Source organism: Mesoplodon bidens (assembly GCF_964165515.1).
Source record: "Mesoplodon bidens genome assembly, chromosome: 1".
Classification (NCBI taxonomy): Eukaryota; Metazoa; Chordata; class Mammalia; order Artiodactyla; family Ziphiidae; genus Mesoplodon; species Mesoplodon bidens.
This window is the reverse complement of record NC_138176.1, coordinates 70,996,797-71,016,969: the sequence shown is the minus strand read 5'-3', so window position 1 is coordinate 71,016,969 and position 20,173 is coordinate 70,996,797. Positions and strand designations below refer to the sequence as shown.

The 20,173-nt window shown below is 35.0% G+C and overlaps 1 protein-coding gene across 5 annotated transcripts in view; it reads left to right on the top strand.

Annotated features, from left to right (window-relative positions):
* The window catches only part of CENPE (centromere protein E), a 73,294-nt gene that overhangs the window by 41,083 nt on the left and 12,038 nt on the right, over nucleotides 1-20,173 (top strand). For 2 of the 5 annotated variants that reach the window (XM_081250225.1, XM_081250221.1), the window contains 14 exons: nucleotides 75-227; nucleotides 404-691; nucleotides 1,260-1,418; nucleotides 1,589-1,870; nucleotides 2,545-2,703; nucleotides 3,384-3,674; nucleotides 4,282-4,440; nucleotides 4,637-4,705; nucleotides 7,169-7,276; nucleotides 9,250-9,468; nucleotides 11,443-11,640; nucleotides 12,310-12,513; nucleotides 14,609-14,827; nucleotides 17,113-17,298. In XM_081250225.1, the coding sequence (XP_081106351.1) occupies nucleotides 75-227; nucleotides 404-691; nucleotides 1,260-1,418; nucleotides 1,589-1,870; nucleotides 2,545-2,703; nucleotides 3,384-3,674; nucleotides 4,282-4,440; nucleotides 4,637-4,705; nucleotides 7,169-7,276; nucleotides 9,250-9,468; nucleotides 11,443-11,640; nucleotides 12,310-12,513; nucleotides 14,609-14,827; nucleotides 17,113-17,298 (2,694 nt within the window). The remainder of the gene's footprint in view (nucleotides 1-74; nucleotides 228-403; nucleotides 692-1,259; nucleotides 1,419-1,588; nucleotides 1,871-2,544; nucleotides 2,704-3,383; nucleotides 3,675-4,281; nucleotides 4,441-4,636; nucleotides 4,706-7,168; nucleotides 7,277-9,249; nucleotides 9,469-11,442; nucleotides 11,641-12,309; nucleotides 12,514-14,608; nucleotides 14,828-17,112; nucleotides 17,299-20,173) is intronic. The other 3 variants (XM_081250222.1, XM_081250224.1, XM_081250223.1) reach the window with 3 other exon arrangements.

The following is a 20,173-nucleotide window of genomic DNA, read 5'->3' as shown; positions in this document are numbered from 1 at the left end:
ATATAAAAATAGTGTTAAAGTGATAAAGATGATGTTCACTGCTAAGTTTGATTAATTTTCCTCCAATCATAAAGGGACAGAAAATCAAAGAGGAACTAAAAGCTACTCACATTCTTCTGAAGGAGTATCAAGAAACCATTAATACAAGGAAAAGTTCAGAGAAGACAGATCAAGGAGCAAATATTCAGAGAGACTTAGAAATTTCAGATGCTGAATTACAGGCAAAGGTAGGTCTTGTTAAGTTGGAAAATGACATCTGGTTATTGTGTTCGTCATATCCCTTATGGAAGAAAATAATACATACATTAGACTAAAATGTAAAGATGATTACCTTAATTTTAGAGACAGTTCTTTTTCCTAAAATTTTCTGTCTATGTCATAACTTGTTTTATGATTTTCTCAGATTCAAGAACTTCAACAAGAAGAACATCAACTTCTTCAGATGAAAGATGTCAGTGAGACTCAGGAAAAAATATGTGAAATGGGAAACTTGAAGAAGCAACTTGAGGCCCAAAAGTCAACCCTGGAAAATACAGAATTGGAGAATATAAGGTTAACTCAGAGACTCCATGAAAATCTTGAAGAAATAAGATCTGTTACAAAAGAAAGAGATGACCTTAGGAGTGTGGAGGAGACTCTCAAAGTAGAGATAGACCAGCTCAAGGAAAACCTAAGAGAAACCACAAGTAGAGTGAGTTACCATCTTTCCCCCAACTAGTAAATATGACATCATGTCCTAAAAGAGCCATGGTTGATAGAGTTGGTGAGGTTGTAAAATTGGTCCAATCTTGGGGAAGGCTGGAGGGATGGATATATGATATCTTCCAAAGTTTTCAGTAAGTGTATGCATTGACCCAAAAAGTCCAGTTATTGCTGTTTATCCTGCACACATTAGCACAACTGTGCAAAGATATTTGTACAAGTTGCAATAACAAAATAAAGCAAACCCCAAAACAGGACAAATTCTAACTGTCCGTTAGTAGAGACTGGTTGAATCAATACAGCACATTCAGACCATGGAATACCAACCCATAGGTAAAGAACAAGATAGAGCTGATTTGGAAGTATCCTGATAGAGAAAAGGGTTACGTTACAGAGTAGTGTATCTAGAATATATTGACATCTAAAAGTCATTTAGAGGATGAGAACTGGGAGGCCTAAGGAGAGAGGGGAACTTTTACTTCTTACCCTGTACCTTTCTACACACAGTTGAATTGTATTATTCTGAACGTATTATTTTTCTTTCTCTAATAATAAAGGACTTGGAAAAACAAGAGGAACTAAGAATTGCCCAAATGAATCTGAAAGAGCACCAAGAAACTATCGATAAACTCAGAGGAATTGTTTCAGAGAAGACAGATGAAATATCAAATATTCAAAAGGCTTTAGAAAACACAAATACTGCCTTAAAAGCACAGGTATTTCTACTAATATCTAAGTAACTGAGTGTTTGAATCAAGTCTTTTGTGTTATGAAACAGGATATCAGTTAGCCTAATATACATAGAGACTTACCTATTCAATTCAGAAACTATTAGCTTTTTCTCTATATCTATCTATATCCTAACTTATTGTATGATTATCTCAAGATCCAAGAACTTCAGGAGAAGGAACATCAACTTCTTAAGGTAAAAAATGATCTCAGGGAAAATACATATCAAACAGAGCAGTTGAAGAAGCAATTAGAGGCCCAGAATTCAACCCTGGAAAGCATAGAAACAGAGAAGTTAAGGTTGACTCAGAAACTTCAAGAAAACCTTGAAGAAATAAAATCTGTTACTAAGGAAAGAGATGACCTAAGAAGAGTGGAGGGGACCCTCAAAATGGAGCAAGACCAGCTCAGTGAAATCCTCAGAGGAACAAAAGCTAAAGTAAGTTACACTCGTTCCTCTTCCCAGCGAGTTAATGTGATGTTTTCCTTACATCAATGAACCCTTCTTTGAAATGAGTGGTACTTTTGGTGAGAAGTAACAGGATACAACCTTTTAGGCAGGTAAGTTGGTATTATTTTTGAAAATTTTAAATTCTGTAACCAGCATTTTCTTCATGGACTTTACCCTACATGTACACTTACTCAATTTTTAAGGTAAAGAAAAATATATATGTGTGTGTATATTCATAACACACACATATACCATAAGGTTGTTCATTATAACAATTTGTGATAAAAAATAGGAAATAACCTAAATGCCTATCACAAGGAAACTGGGTAGATATAAGCAATATATCAGGATACGTGCAACCCTTAAAAAAATGAAATAGATTTGAATGTTCTAATTTGGAAGCTCAAAATAACTCTTAGGGGGAAAAGCAAGTTGTAGAATAGTATGTGTATAGCATGTTTACCTCTGAAAAATATGAGTACATTGTGGGAAGGTGAGGACAGGGGAAGGGGAAGCCAACAACTTTCTAACAACATCAAAGATGTGGAGTAAGAAATAAGAAATGTATTATTTTTACTAAGAAAATGTGTCACTTTCATAAAAAAGAAAATACTAGTTAACATTAAGCTGTGTCATTTTTTTAACTTTTTCTAATAATAAAGGACCTTGGAAAACAAGAGGAACTAAGAATTGCTCACATGCATCTGAAAGAGCACCAGGAAATTATTGATAAACTCAGAAGGGTTGTTTGTGAGAAGACAGAAGAAATATCAAATATGCAATTGAATTTAGAAAATTCAAATGCTAAATTACAAGAAAAGGTATTGAGGGGGTCGTGGCGCTTATATGTTTGGATACCTGATTTATTCCTAGAATAAAAAATAATGCCTTAAATCCCTGAGGGATGTAAAATGCTTTAGCCACATTAGAAAACAGATTGGTAGCTTTTACTAGTACTGAACCATATACCTGCCTGTGGCCCAGCATTTCCACTCCTTGGCTATGTACCTAAGAGAAGAAAGTGCACACTTCCACATAAAGACATACAAGAGTGTTCACAGCAACTTCAGTCATAATTGCAAAAAACTGAAAACAACCCAAATGCCTATCAACAGGAGAATGGATAAATACATTGTGATTTATAAGTTTAAAAGCAGGCAAACTGATCTGGGATGAAAAAGGTCAGAATAGTGGTTTGTTCTAGGAGGGGCACATAGGAACCTTATGGTAAGGTAAGTAAATGTTCTGTATTAATTCTGAGTTGTATTTTAATCTGAGTTGTAGTTACATAGCTGTATACATATGTCAAGAATAGTTGAACCATATACACCTAAGATTAGTGTGTAGTTATATAAATTATACCACAAAAAGAAGTAAATCCTGTATGGAATTACACAGAATATTAATGAGTGACATGGGAAAACTGTCTTAATCAGCTTAGAAACTATTCTTTATCCTTCCCTAAGAAACCATCTAATCCTAACGTTACGATTATCTTAAGGTCCAAGAACTTAAAGCAAATGAACATCAACTTTTTAAGTTAAAAGAAGAGGTTAGTGAGACACAGAAAAAAATGTGTGGCATAGAGCGACTGAAGAAAGAATTCAAGGCCCAAAGTTTAACTCTGGATAAAATAGAAATGGAGAACTTAAATTTGGCTCAGAAACTTCATGAAAACCTTGAAGAAATGAAATCTGTAATGAAAGAAAGAGATAACCTAAGGAGAGTAGAAGAGACTCTGAAACTGGAGAGGGACCTACTCAAGGCAGACCTGCAAGAAGCCATAGCTAGAGTGAGTTGTGCTCTTTCTTCCTGTCAAGTAAACATGTTTTTACTGCAAGAAGTTTGAAAATAAGTGATACTGTTGGTGAAAATTTGAATGTTATAACCTTTTAGGGAAGCAGTTTGACAATAGCATTTTAAAAATTATCAACATATACATTTGCTACAGCAGTTTTGTAGAAATTCATCCTACCAGTATATTCACATATCTGGACAGAAATACAGCAGCATTCACTACAACATTGTTTGTGGTGAACAAAATCAGAAACAATCCAAGTATCTACCAGTAAGGCACTGGCTAAGTGGTGTTTGTCTGTATAGTGGAAAACTAAGCATAAAAATGGGACACTCTTTATGTGATACTGATTTAGAAAGATGTCCAAGTGGTATGAAATTTGAAAAATAAGTGGCAGAGTTCAGCGTGTGATAGGACTGCGATGGGTGAGGCTAGGGACAGGGACTTGGACTTTATGTCCTTCTGTTCTAATTTGGGGGTGGCATGGAGGTTGTTTTTAACTATGAACATGTGTTTTTTAAGATTTTGTTTAACTAGTTCATTGTTAAGGAAAGGTAATGTGCCTTTATATCATATTTCTCAATTTCTTCTAATAACAAAGGATCTGGAAACACAAGAGCAACTAAAAATTGCCCATATGCATTTGAAAGAACACCAAGAAACTATTGATAAATTCAGAGAGAGAGTTTCAGAAAAGACATCTCAGATTTCAAATATTCAGAAGGATTTAAATAAATCAAAAGACAAATTACTGAGAAAGGTATGTGTTGTTCTGTTCTTTGGGGGAATGACTGTGCCCAAAATTACTTATGGAATGAGAAAGGACATAGATACAGATATGTCAATATAGATATATATGTACATGTACTATACTATATGTACATGTACATAGACACTATTTTCCTTTCTTTAAGGAATTCTGTTTGCATTCTAACTTGCTTTATAATTATGTCAAGATACCAGAACTTCAGAGAAAAGAGCTTCAACTTCTTAGAATGGAAGATGTCAATAAAACTCATAAAAAAGTGAGTGAAATGGAACAGTTGAAGAAGCAATTTGAGGCCCAAAATTTATCTGTGCAAAATGTGACAATGGATAACTTATACTTGACCAAGAAACTATGAAAGCCTTGAAGAAATAAGAATTGTAGCTAAGGAAAGAGATGAGCTAAAGAGAATAAAAGAGTCTCTCAAAATGGAAAGAGACCAATTCAGAGAAACATTGAGAGAAATGATAGCTAGAGTGAGTTCAGAATCTTCCCCTATCTAGTAACTATAAGAATCAAGCTTTCTTGGAAAGGGTAATAGTGTTTTGTTTTATATTTCCTGGAAACGTCTACAGACAGTAAAGGATAATGAGGGAAACTTTTTTTTTTTTTTTTTTTTTTGCGGTACGCGGGCCTCTCACTGTTGTGGCCTCTCCCGTTGTGGAGCACAGGCTCCGGACGCACAGGCTCCGCGGCCATGGCTCATGGGCCCAGCCGCTCTGCGACATGTGGGATCTTCCCGGACCGGGGAACGAACCCATATCCCCTGCATCGGCAGGCAGACTCTCAACCACTGCGCCACCAGGGAAGCCCGAGGGAAACTATTAATTATAATTTTTCACACAAATAGAAAATAGTTTTAAAAGAAGCCAAAATGATGTTATTCAGATATTACCACTTTTTTTTTTTTCGTAAGAACATTTTTTTTAATTGAAGTATAGTTGATGTACAATATTATATGTTACAGGTGTACAATATAGTGATCCACGATTTTTAAAGGTTATACTCCATTTATAGTTATTATAAAATATTGTCTATTCCCCATGTTGTGCAGTATATCCGGGTAGCTTATTTAATACATAATAGTTTGTACCTCTTAATCCCCTACCCCTTTATTGTCCTTTCCCCCTTCCGTCTCCCCACTGGTAACCACTGGCTTGTTCTCTATATCTGTGAGTCTGCTTCTTTTTTGTTATATTCATTAGTTTGTTATATTTTTTAGATTCCACATGTAAGTGATATCATACAGTATTTATCTTTCTCTGTCTGACTTATTTCACTTAGCGTATTACCCTAGAAGTCCATCCATGTTGTTGCAAATGGGAAATTTTCATTCTTTTCTATGGCTGAGTAGTATTCCACTGTGTATGTGTATGTGTGTGTGTGTGTGTGTATATATATATATATATATACATATACATTATATATATATATATATATATATATATATATATATATATATATATATATATATATATACCACATCTTCTTTATATGTTCATCTGTTGATGGACACTTGGGTTGCTTCGATATCTGGGCAATTGTAAATAATGCTGCTATAAACATTAGGGTACATTTATCTTTTCGAATTAATGTTTTTGTTTTTCAGAAAATACCTTTTTTTTTTAAACTTTTTATTTTCTATTGGGGTATAGCCGATTAACAATGTTGTGATACTTTCAGGTGCACAGCAAAGGGACTCAGCCATACATGTGCATGTATCCATTCTCCCCCAAACTCCCCTCCCAATTCTTTAGTTTTAAGAAAAAAATTGTTAAATAAAGCAGACTATTTTCTTCAGTGTAATTTTTAAAAGGGTTTTTAAACCAGGAAATAACATTATTCTCAGTGGAGAAATATTTGTAAAAGATTAAATATCTCATTTCTCTACCTCTACACGATAGAGTTTTAAACATAGGCTCTTGTTAGTGAAGTTAGAAGGAAGAAAAGCAAGATGAGTATAAAAAAGGAAGTTCTACTAATATTTATAGATATTCAGAATCACATATCTTAAAGAACTGAACTGAATCCCTCTATAAAATTCAGACAAATAAATGTATGAAATCTATAAAAATCTTATTTTCATATTTCATTCTCATGTTCATCATTATCTCATAGTAAAGAAATAATAAAATGGAAAGCAATACCATTTGTAATCTCAGTAGAAATTTCAGACAGTTAGAAATCATCTTTATGTGGGCTCTAACTAAATTTATAGGCTTAATTCATTCAACAAATATTTATTGAATAATGTTTTATTTTGCACTTTTAATCAGAAATACAAAATATAAACAGGATATGAATTTTCTGTTCCAAGGTGCTGGAAAGAATATATGAACAGGGCTTGGAACACCATAGGTAGTATACTTGATTTTGCTAGCATATATGAGTTGGCAGCAGTGATTCTAAGACAGAGATTTGTAAGAGTAGGAACCAGAGATATATCTAAAATCCAATTCGCCACTATAGATAGTAAAGCAACAAATCCTATCTTCAAAAAATATGTGGTTTTCCCACTTTTTCCAATGAATTGAGGTCACTCAGCATAAGACTTAGTGTTACTGTTATTCATTTTCTGGGCATTTTTAACATTGCTTTTGAGTTACATGTGTGATATTTAATTCCATTATTGAAAAGATAAAAATGTAATCAAAGTATATGATTAGACATTATATGTTAATATAGTTATAGCTGAAGCCTTGTTTATTTCTTTGTATCAAAGCAGAATCAACAGAACCACGAAGAGGTAGTAAAATATGAAAAAAAATTACTGTGTGATGGAAACCAACACCTTATAGACAGCCTGAGAGAAAAGTGCTTCAGGATAAAAGTAAGTGCTCTCCTGTTAATATTACAAATGATTATTTGTAATACCCTTCCAAAGGCCTAATGTGGAATGAATAGATAATGCTCAATATTTTTCTAAACTTTATAATCTAGTACAAATATGTATATGTGTACATATATACGTGCATACACCACACACAGAAAACAAAGGAGTTTGTGATTTTCAGGCCTCACTGGAAAGGTGATGTTTGAGCAAACACCTGAAAAAAGTAAAGGATCAAGCCACACAGGTATACAGGGGAAGAGTAGTATATGCAGAGGGAACAGCAGGTAGAAAGCTTCTGAGACAGAAGCCTGCCTGGTGGGTTCCAGGAACATCAAGAAGGAGGATAGCCAGTTAGAAGTGAGGTCAGGAGTTAATGGGGAAGAGGCAGGCTGTGGGGCCTTAAGCGGACTTTGGGTTTTACTGTGAGTAAGATGGAGAATCCCTTGGACAATTTTGAGTACAGAGAGACATGATCTGAGTTACATTTTAAAGGAATGTTTTTGAAAATGTGTGGAAGCAGGAGGACCATTTGAAAGACTAATTTCAGTAACCCAGGCAAAGGTAATGGTGGCTCAGCCCAAAGAGGTAGCAGCGGAACTGGTGAGAAGTGTTCGGATTCTGAATACATATTGAGGGTAAAGCCAACAGGATTTACTCTCACCCCTATTAGAATGCAAAGTCCCTAAAAATTTTTTGTGTTGGTTATGGCTATATCACTTAGAAAAATTCCTGACAGGTATCAGCATTCAGTACGTATTTCTTAAAAGTATAAATGAATGACCATACAGTGCTGTTCCATGCCATAATGTGATTCATTCCAAGACTAAAGGAAGAATCCCCCCTCCAACATCCCACATTAATGAACATCTATCTAGCTTTTCCTTAAATTATAAAAAAGAGAGCTTGTTGTTGTCAGAAGCCCCTTCTATAATTTAACACCCTGAACTAAACATGTTATTTATTACATGACTGTAACAACTTGAACTTAATCGGTTCTTCCACCTGTACTCTGACCAAGGGGTCACTTGCCTAGCCTCTCGTCATTTGTGTTGATGGGCCTAGGCTCATTGAGTGTCTTCCACATGCAGGCACTGTACTAGGTGCTTTACCTCATGAGATGGGTTTTATTGTTCCATTTATAAACAAACAAACTGAGGCTCAGAGAGGAAGTTTAGTGGTTACCCAAGGTCACATAGGTAGTAAATTAGTAGACTCAGGATTTGAAACCAGGTCTGACAAAGTAAAACTTGGGCATAGAAGCATTTTTACAAATATAATTTTATTTCCTTTAAACTATAATGTCTATATATTTTATAGATTGCATAGATATAGATATTATTTAATATTTGATCCCCTAGAAAACTTTGTGGCAATTATTGTGGTCTTCATTTTGTAGTGGTGAAAATGACTCAACGTTTCCCCAGTCAGCAACTGGCAGAGCTAGAACCTGAACACAAACTCTGATCAAAGGTTAGAAAACTTGGATTCTAGGCAGATAATAGAAATATGTGAAGAGGCTCCACCAAGTTGACATATAACTAGTTTGATTCTTAGTCACCTATCTGCTCACTTACACTGCCTTCTGTACATAGAAGCCAGCATTCAGCCTTGAGCTACAATACATACTAGATTGAATTCACTCACATTTCTCTTCAGACTTTGTAAATAAATGCTCCTTCAAATCATGGATGTTCAAGAGACCAAAAGAAAATGCAGCAAAATGATAACAATGGTTGCTTCTGGTTTTCTTTGTTACATTTGTTTAAATTCTTTTAAATTTCCACAATAATTTCTATAATCCAAAATCAACAATAAGAGTTCGCTTTTGTTTATAAACATGAAGGTCGTAATTTATTTTTCTCCTACAAAAAGTATTACAGAATTAAGTTTTGTTGCAATTCTAGGGCTGAGGCTATTTCTTATTAAATTAGAGTGAATTGGTAAATTGAATAAATTCTAATTTTCTTTAGGAGCTTCTTAAGAGATACTCAGAGATGGATAATCATTATGAGTGCCTAAATAGATTGTCTCTTGACTTGAAGAAGGAAATCGAAACACAAAAAGAGCTTTCAATTAGAGTAAAAGCAAACCTCTCACTTCCATGTCCACAAAGCAAGCAAATTCAAAAACTTCTCACTGCAAACCAAAGATGTTCCATGGAATTTCATAGAGTCATGAAGAAACTTCAGGTACCATCTTTTTTAGTAATATCTTTGTAAATATCACTATAAATTTCCATTACAAACTTTAGTGTTTAAGACCTGCTTTGAGAGTTGACATATTTGTTATTTAGTATAATTACAACTGAATTAAAGATTATTTGGGTCTAAGAACAGTGTGTGCAAGGTCCTCAGTGCACCTAGGACCTGTTTATTCAACAAAACCTGAGCTTTGCCTATGGGCCTAAACACTGTCCAGGTGTTCAGGAGACAAGTATGAATAACATCTCAAGGATCTCATAGTGAGTTAGGCAGACATATAAACAGGTAATAAGTGTAGCGAAAGAAGTACGTTTAGATTATATGACATACCAGATAAAAAGTTAAAGAAGATAAGACTGTAGTAGAAGACAGACTCAAACGATAAAGCTTGGAGTTCATTTTGTAAATGAGGCAGAGCCATTGGACAGTTATTTTAAGGTGGTGGCTGTAGCATGATCAGATTATCATTTTAGATACTTCACTGCAGACAAAGAAGAAATGAGTTTGTGGAGGATAAGCCTAGTGGCAGAGAGAAGAGATAAGAGACAGTTGCAGTGGTCCAGATGATCTATGATGAGCGACTCTACTGCTAAGGAAGGATTCATAGGAATGGAGAGGACAGACGAGATTAAAGAAACATTTGGCAGCTTAACATAGTAGTTCGTGTGATTGGTGGTGGAGGTATGGGAGAGAAGTTTAGACTGAGTCCCAGGATTTGGGCTTAGCCAGGTTTGTGGAGAGTGGTACCATTAACTGAGATAGAGAGGGAAAAGAGATTAGGTGTTTAGTTTGAGATGTTTTGAGGTAGAGAGAGATACCTAAGACAGAACGTCTAAGAAGGGAGACCAAGCAGGCATTTAGTCAAGAGTCTGAGGCTTGTCAGGAGAAAAGTCAGGACTAAAGATAAAGATTTGGTATTCATATAGATGATAGATTGCACAACGTGTAAGGTTGCCCAGAAAACATAATAGAGGAATAAGAGTTTGGGGATAAGTTCGGATAAGATCCGAACTCCAGAAAAGATAGTTCTCCGAGAGACAGTAGCAGAAAAGAGCAACTCATGGGTTCAAGGTTAGAAAAGTGAAAGTGACAGAAAAGATCAAGCAACAGTGCTATTACTTAAGTCAGTGGAGGAGAGTACGTCAAAGATGAAGTAGTCAAGAGTGGCAGATGCTTCAGTCAGCTAGAATGTGGACTGAAGAGATCTCCTCAATTTGTTGATCATAGAACTCACTGGTGACATCTGTCAGAGCAGTTTTAGTTGAGTAGTTAAGGAAAAGGCCAAATCATAAGAGTTAAGGAATGGTGGGTGTTAAGGAAGTAGGGAGCTGGTATCTGCCCTTCCTAGGTAAATTGCCCCTTACGCCCTGATATTCTTCCACAAACCCTGGCAATCAGACATCCAGAACTTATTGAGGAGATCCGTGAAGCATATGGCATTCAAATTACTGTCACCTTAAAGCCACACATCTAAATATGCTTGACAAGTAAATCTGGGGACATGTCATACCCATTTTGGTTACCCAGTCAAGGTAGGCAGAAGATGTTGAAAATGAATCTCAGGTATCTAGCTGGGACCTGGGTGATTGATGACATAATTAACCAAAAGGGGGGTAAACAGGCAAAGGTGGGTTTCTAGGGAAAGGAATCATGTGCATTTTATTTATTTTTTATTTTTTTTCATTTTAAATCTATTGAATTTGAGGTAACTGTAGGACATCCATGAGGTATATCCAGGGGCAAGTCAGAAATATGGAACTAGATGGAGGCCTGGAAGTTATTCTCCCAAGTTGCTGAGAAGAGAAAATTGGGGATAGAGAGAGGCTCTTTCCTTCTCCCTCACTTACCAGAGGATATAGATAATAAGAGATGCCATCCTGCCTCATAGTCTCAGGGGTTTAAAACTTCATCTAAATGTGGTACAAGTTTCATTTCCCAATTTGTTTAATGTTTTTCTGCAAGTATGTGTTAAGCCATGTTACAAAGATAAAGGAAGAACAACATGACTCCATCAATAAACTTGAAGTGGCTTTTATTGATGAAGTGGAAAAGCAAAATGAACTGCTAATTAAAATACAGCACCTTCAACAAGATTATGATGTACCGCCCAAAGAATTAAGGGACCTCAAATTGAGCCAGAGTATGGATCTGCATATTAAGGTACAATTTGTTTAAAATGGGTTTAATTAGATTTCAAGCCTTTTTATCAAGTAGAAAAGTACCTTTTCATATGTTTAGAGTCATTTTTATTTACCAAAAATTAAAAGTCAGTTGCAGAATGACAGCTGGTCAGATGTAAAGAGTGCCAAGTAATAGTCTAACCTCCTTTCAGAGCCCCAAAGATACAGAAAATAGATGTAATATCATCAAGTGGGAATTCATGGAACCCCAGAATAAGTTTCCGAATGCCTTCTAAAACTTCCTAGATCTGTGACTGGGAGTCAGAAACATTTTTCTTACAACAACTCTGCATGAAGTGTCCTGCTCCCTCTCAGCAGTATGAGGCTGGCATTCAATTCCCAAAACCATGTACAGCCTGTTTTATGCACAGAAAAACTACATCCAGAAACAATTCATATTTTGTGATTATTAGTCACAGTTTTATAGTTTTGAGGGATTTTAATTCTAACATGCAGATTTGTAGACGTGCCTCCATTAGGCTATACACTAAAATTTTTTTGTCAAATAACTAAAGTTTTAAATTGGAATTATATTTACAGTACTTCAAAATATTAAGAATAAGAGTTCAATAAGGTGTTTTCCCCTTTTTATGATATTTAGATTAAAACTTTTCTAATGTTCATGTGATTCAATGCTTATTTTTCTCAGGAAATTCTCAAGGATTTTTCAGAAAGTGATTGCCATAGCATAGAGACTGAATTTCAGCAAGTACTAAGTAATAGAAAAGAAATGACCCGGTTTTTGGAAGAGTGGTTGAATGCTCGTTTTGATATAGAAAAGCTTAAAAATGGCATCCAGAAAGAAACTGATAGTATTTTTCAAGTGAATAACTTCTATAATAACAAAATAATTGTAAGTAGTAATTTTCTTGTGCTACCTCATTTTTTTTGTTGTTGTCTGCTTTAATTTTTATACTTCATTTGTAAAAATACTTAGAGCAACTTAATTTTAAGTATTTTCTTAAAATTTATTTGTATATGCTTTGTGAAAAAAAATTGACTATGTAAAACATCTTCTGCCTCTAATGTATTATGCTTCCTTAGGATAATTAAATATATATTTATACTTGTAAAGAAGATAACAAAATCTTGGTGTGTAGTAATCAGTTTGTTACACACAGATTTGGAATCTGTGGAATCCGGAATCCTCTTGCGATTCTCCTCTTTCTTTTCTCACTTCTCACTGCTTCTGTAGGAATTGAGCCTTTTCCCCAAGTAGGCTCAGACAAGGTGAGACATGAGCCTGTTTCAGGGCTACAGGCAGCAACTGTAGGAAAGCCCTGGACAAGCCTAGCCAGCTGCGTTATTAATAAGGCCTCACTCACATGCTTTTTGTCTCAGCGGTGTCACTGTCACATGCCCTGATCCTTCAACTTTGATGTTCAAAAATGTGGTTTGTAATCATTGTTCCCAAGGTGATCAGCCCTAGTGGACAGATTCATAAGAACCAACATTGCTTACGACCAGTTTATTAATTTGTTTTACTTTCCACTGATCAGAATATTCATTCTACTTTCTGAAGTCATCCCTATCTCATATACCTAGTAAAATATGCAGTAATCAGAAAGTTGCTTGTTATTATATGTAATTGGAACAAAGAGACCTGGATTAATATTACAGCTTTTAATATTGGTTTTATATTCCTATGTTTGGGTAGTTATTTCCAGACAAAGACTTTAACTTCATCTGGAAACTAAAATCACATTGAAATATAGATAATGTTTAAAAAAAAATGTTTTCCTGTGGCTAGATTGTTCATCCATTTGTTGAATACCCCAAGCAAAATAGTAAATGAGCTGTTTAAAAAAAAAAAAAAAGTCCACAGTCAATGGAGATAAGCATAACTGATGTTTGGATAAGATCATTTCCATATAATTCCATGTTTTTCTGTAATGTTGAGGGCCCAGTTGTGATTAGAAAGTAGAGATTCCTTCAACAAGGTCCTACTGTTTAGCACAGGGAACTATACTCAATATTTTGTAATAACCTATAAGGGAAAAGAATATGAAAAAGAAGATACATACGTATGTATAACTGAATCACTTTGCTGTACACCTGAAACTAACACAACATTGTAAATCAATTATACTTCAATAAAAAGGAAAAGAAAGTAGGGATTCCTGCTGTGGGTATCAGCATGGATCAGCATGGATATGTGGCTTCTTCCAGCACCCTGAAAGAAGGAACTGGTAATTCTGTATGGTGAGAGGTCCATAGTCTAGAGCCATGGAGGGTCCAGGATGCCGGCAAGAACACAGCTAATTTAGGATCCAAGTCTGACAGAATTGCCATAAAACCGCAAAGAAATTTATAGGTAAGACCAATAAGGCATCCATGATGAGAGCAAAAAAAGTACATCCCTTAGGAATTAGGAAGTAAAAAGATGATATGACTAATTTCAGAGTTAGTTAGGCTTTGATGTAAAAGAAGACATTGGTTGATCATTATTCCCTACACAGAAATACAAGGTTTTCAGATTAATTACCAAAAGTCAGTGAATGATTTTCCCTGGAACCACTGAGGTTTGGAATGAAAATAGCTTGTTGTTAAGTTTATTGGTTATGCTCTGCTATTAGATGTCAGTTAATGTTTATATATGACATGATATGTGTCATAACATACATAATAACTTTAACCTGCACAATTCTTCAGATTCTTCTTCATACATTAGTACTGATCTAATAAGGTAAGATTATCATCTTGCAAATCAACACGAATGCTCTCCAGCCTTTATTCTTTTATTCTCATCACCAACATCCAACATCGTTTGAAATTTCAGGACCTGACGCAAACCACAAAGAATGTTCACATTCTATTAAAGTGCTGTTCTGGAATATCCTGAATAATTTTGGCATATGCCTTGTCCTAGAAATCTATTATTTTCATAGTGGGTTTTTTTTTAATGTAATTCATCTTAGAGCTATAATGGTGTTTTTACTATCCAATAGGCTATAATGAATGAATCAACAGAATTCGAAGAAAGAAATGCCACCATAGCCAAAGAATGGGAACATGATCTGAAATCAATGAGAGAGAACAATGAAAAACTGTTTAAAATCTACCAAACTTTGAAGATCTCCCTGACCTCTGGTGCCCTTGTTAATCCTACTACACAAGACAATAAGAATCTTCGTGTTACATCAAGAACTACACAACAAGCCACAGAGGTATGTACTTTCTTATGTTTTTCAATTTGCAACTTCATCAAAGACTTAAAAATGCATTTAACGTCTTATATAACATTTATATATAACATGTCTTCTATAACACTTCAGAGTAAAATTATAGTATTGAATGTGTTAAGGAACATGGACCATCTTTGTGTCCGTGTGATGGGCTTGTTTTGGGGTTTTTTTTGCGGTACGCGGGCCTCTCACTGTAGCGGCCTCTCCTGTCGCGGAGCACAGGCTCTGGATGCGCAGGCTCACGGTCCCAGCCGCTCCGCAGCATGTGGTATCTTCCCAGACCAGGGCACGAACCCGTGTCCCCTGCATCGGCAGGCGGACTCTCAACCACTGCGCCACCAGGGAAGCCCAGGTTTGTTTTTAAATATAGTTCTATCGTGGCTATCACTCAACTAATTATGAAGCTAGACATTATATAAGAACTTCCCTTTGGATTATAAAACAGAAGTAACTCATAGCTTAATTTGATTACTAGATACAGACCCTTAAAGTATTATTACCATACAGTGTAAGTTTCCTAAATCATGTGACTTTCTATTAAAATATAATCTGTGTCTGTATACAGAACTACTTTAGGGGGAAAGAGCAATTTAGTTTTTCTCTAATTATCATCAGTGTCTTTCATACTGGTTAGTGTTATAATCAAGATCAAAATGGAAGAGGCCAAAAATATAACAGATTTCTTAAGCAGATTAACCTGTGTCCAAGAATCAGTATGTTATTTGAATAATTCAGTTACTTTATTAACTACCCTTACGTGGGACTCTGTAAAGCAAACATGCTATTTTATTTTGTTAGCACACAAAATGACTTAGTAGGGCACCCAAGAGTGTATATAACTTATACACTTATATAACTTATAACTTATCATTTTTACCAAAATAAATACTTATAATAAAATATCAACCACTAGTTTAATCATTACCAGTGGAAACTAGAAGGTCACTAGTATACAATTGATTGATTTGCCGCACTACACTACCTCAGTCAGCTGGCAGAGATAAAATAGCAGAAATTTGAAACCCATCTACCAAAGCAATAAGATAAAGAAGCAGAGGGAGATTACGTCTTTAGTGACCCAGGAAGTGCCCTATCAGATAAGAAATAATATGCCATTAGTTTGGTAACTATGCCAAATTAGAGTAATTTGGTAATGATACAGGAATAGATAACTAGAGTAGTTTGGTAATGATGCAGAAATAGGTAAACAGAGCATTGGAACAGAACAGAGTTCAGCAGCATACTCAGGTAAGTATGAGAATTTAGTATATGATAATGGTAACAGTCAGCTCAGTGGGGAAAAGACGATTTACTTAATGTTTGTTTCAGAGCAACGACCTAGCTATCTGGGGGAAGAGTCTGGATTTCTACCCCACTCATGAAACAAAAATATGAGTAGGTCAAAAAACACATTTTCCAGGAAAACCTGCATATATATGTATGTGAATAATCTTATAAATATGAACAAATTCAGGTATTTAAATTCCAGTATTTTTGTACTTGGAAAAAACTGGAAATAACCTAAGTGTTCATTAGTGGATGATCTCCGTGAAACAGGATGTATGTATCCATGAAAACAGATGTGAGAGATCTATATGTATCGATAATGGAAAGATCTGAAAAATATATTATTAGATTTTTTTTAAAATGCAGAACTATATATTTAGTATACTATATATTTAGTAACTATATATTTATTTCCTACTGTGTGTATGACTGTTTTCATGAACTGAATATTCACTTACGCTTAGATACACATAGGAAACTTCTGGAAGGATACACCTGAAAGAGTTTAGTCATTGCTTCATTCAGGGTCAGCTAGGGTTCTGAGGTGGGGAAACTTACTCTTCATCAAATGCCTCTGAATTTTTCCATATGCTTGTATTTTTCAAGTTAAAAAGTAGGTAATAAAAATAAAGGAAAAGACATGTATTACTTTAAAGAGCTAATTATCAAGTGTACTTTCTCTAAGTGGTGTTAATTTAAAATGTGAGTACCTATTTAATATGCTTGGCACCATGCTAACTAGTAAATAAACACTAAACCTTATAATGTAAAATGTGGGCATTTTTTAATCCAAAAGACATCAGCTTATAAATAAAAAGAAATACATGTGTAAACTGAGTGACATTGGCTTCTCTTCTTTTCTATCCTTTGTTAGTGAAATCTGTGAAAATTAATTCCTATATATGATTATTTTTGTCTTAAACTTATATACTGTGACTCTGTCTATATGGCAGACCTTAAACGTGTACTTTTTCTAATAGAAAACTCAAGAGCTGGAAACGTCACTCCATGAAGCTAAAGAAAGCGCTATGCATGAGGAAGGCAAGATTATAAAGATGCAGAAAGAACTTGAGATGACTAATGACATAATAAAAAAACTTCAAGGGCAAGTTAATGAATCAAATGATTGCCTTGAAAAAACAAAAGAAATGATCCAAGTACTTCAGGTAATTTAACAAACTCATTTTATAAATAAAAGGGTTTGTTTGGTTGTTGTTGTTTTTTTCTTTTACTGTTGAATTTGACAGATAATCTAGGACTCAACTTTTACTTCAACTTCCTATTATCTATGAATATCTGAAGTTCAGGACTCAAACTTTTAAAAAGCAAGTGACAACTTAGAAATGAAATGCACGAGTATATTTTCATTCAATGTAATGATTTTTATCTTCCCAGAAAAATTATTTTTAAGAGATATAAATATTATTCTTTATAGTTTAAAACGTATATATTTTTATTTTTAAAAAAAAAGGCTTGCTATCTAAATATTTAACATTCTTTATTAGATAAGTGCATTTTAAAATTCTCTTTTCTTCTGCTTAATCCCTTGTTATTGAGTCCCAGCCTTTCGGCTGACTCTGACCTATTTTCTTTATAAAGAGCAGTAGTATAAATCTTTTTGACCATGAATGCCATTACACAGTTTGCACCCTCATTCATCATATCCTTACCACTCCCTTTTGTTTTAGCCCAGCCACTTCTCACACTTCTGCTACTCGAGTCCAGCCCTAATAAGTGTTTGTGCTATTCCTGCTCCAATGTCTCTTCATTGCAGTTAAAATTAGGAAGAAGTCAAGGATGTCTGTTCTTTCCATTATTTAACATTGTTCTAAAAATTCTGATTCATTCAGTGAGACATGAAACAGAGAGGCAAGAGAAAATAATCTCAGTTTTGTTTTTCAACAATTGTTGGTATAGCTAAAAACCAAGAAAATCAACTGTGAGGCGTTAGAATTTTTGATAGTAATTTTTTAATATTTCAAATAATTAAATGACCACATTTTTATTCTTCCAACAAATATTTTTGGGTACCTGCTGTGTATTGGTCATTGTTCTAGATGCCATGTATACAGCAATGGGAAAAAAAATAGAAGTTTCTCCCTTCCTTCAAGGAGTTTATGTTCTTGTTCAGGAAGACAGAAAATAATGAAGTATATATGTGTATCAAATGGTGAAAAGTGCAATGGAAAAAAATTAATCCAGACAAGGGTACATGGATACTGAGTGAGAGTTGGGGTATAAGGGAAAGAGATGTGACTTTATAAAAAGGCATTGAGGAGAGCCACACCTTTAAGGTGACATGAAGTGATGGGGTGAGTGATGTGGTAGGGAAAGGGCCTTCTAGGCAAAGGACATAGCAAACACAAAGGCTTCAACACAGAAACAGTCTAGACATATTTAAGAAACCACAAGAAAGCCATTGTCTCCTGAGCAGAGTGAGCAAGAGAATAGAGGTGGGAAATAAGGTGAGAAGTAGCAGAGAATCAACTCATAAAGGGTCTTGCAGACTACTTTGGTTTTTATTCTGGGTGAGATGGGAAATCATCAGAGGATTTTGGCTAAAGGATATTATGGTCTTACTTAATTTTTTAAAAATTGCTCTTTGAAGATAGAATACAGAAGGGTGCTTTAGTGTGACATGCTAGCTGCTACAGCAAAGGGAACCAAAAATGCAATGGCTCAAATAAGATGGAAGGTTATTTCTCTAACTCATATAAAAGCATGAATTCCAGGTTGGAGGATGGCTTCATTCCACATGATCAATCAGAGGCCCACATTTCTCCCATCTTGTTTCTCTGCCACGCCCTTGGGTGCTGTTTTCATCTTAGTGGTTAAAGCCAGGTTGTAAGCTGTCCATGCTTGGGCTAACGAGAAAGGGACAAGATGGAGAAGCTAAAATATCTTAAAATCTCTACTCTCAAAGGCTCTAGCCCAGAAGTGGCACACATCTCTTCCTCTCACATTTCTTGGAGTCGGAGATGATTTCCCTAGTTTTTGGCCTGAGCAACTGGAAAAAGGACTTGCCGTTTATGGAGATAGAAAAGACTGCCAGAAGAGCAAGTTTGAAAACATGGGAGCAGACTCAGAGTTCAGTGTTGAGCACGTTGAATTTGAAATGCCTACTGGGGACACCCAAGCTGAGATATGAGATATGTCTTAGGCAGTTGGATATGTGAGTCTGAGAGAGAGAGAGAGAGAGATCTAAACTTGAGGTGTAAGTTTGGGGAATTGTCAGCATATAAAAGTCATGAGACTAGATGGGAGCATGAACATATGGAGAAGAGATGTGGAGTAACTAAAAGATACTGAGATGGAGCAGGCGTGAGTAAGAGAGAAAGAGGGGCAGGTGGGGGGCAAGAGAGAGTGGTTCTAATTTCCTCATATAAGTGAAGAAAGGGCATAAAGAAAGAGGGAGTGAGCAGCAAACTTCACATTCAGTATAGATTGATACCTATATTATGGAGAGACAAGTATCTTTACTGCATACCAGAAGTAACCATTTAGATAATATAGCGGGGTCTGGGGGGGCTTGTACAGCACCCTTGGGGAAAGAAAGCAAAATACAGGGTATCCATAAAAATCTTTGTACAGTTTGAATTTTTGAAAAATTTGTTTCTGTGTATTATAAATATTCTATGAAATACAATCTTTTGCATGTAACTCAAGAGTTGGCATAATAAAAATATAAAAAACTATTTACCACTATTTGAAAATACCTATCCAATATAATGTAGGGTTTATTAATGGAATATGGAAGAAAGTAGTTTGAACAAATGAATCATTAACAATTTCATTTAAATCTTTATATTTTTCCTCTGTTGTACCTTTACAAATTGTTTATGTCAAATAGCAGTGAATTTGTTAAAAATTTCAACTGCACTAGAACTTTATGGACATCCTACACAATAGGAAAAAAATCTTATAATGGCCACAGAATCTAAAATAAAGTGTTTGAAGAGTAAACAAAAGATGAGGAAAACATATATGAAAGGAACAACAGAACTTCAAAGAGTAATATAGGAGAACGTGTGGTTTAAGATT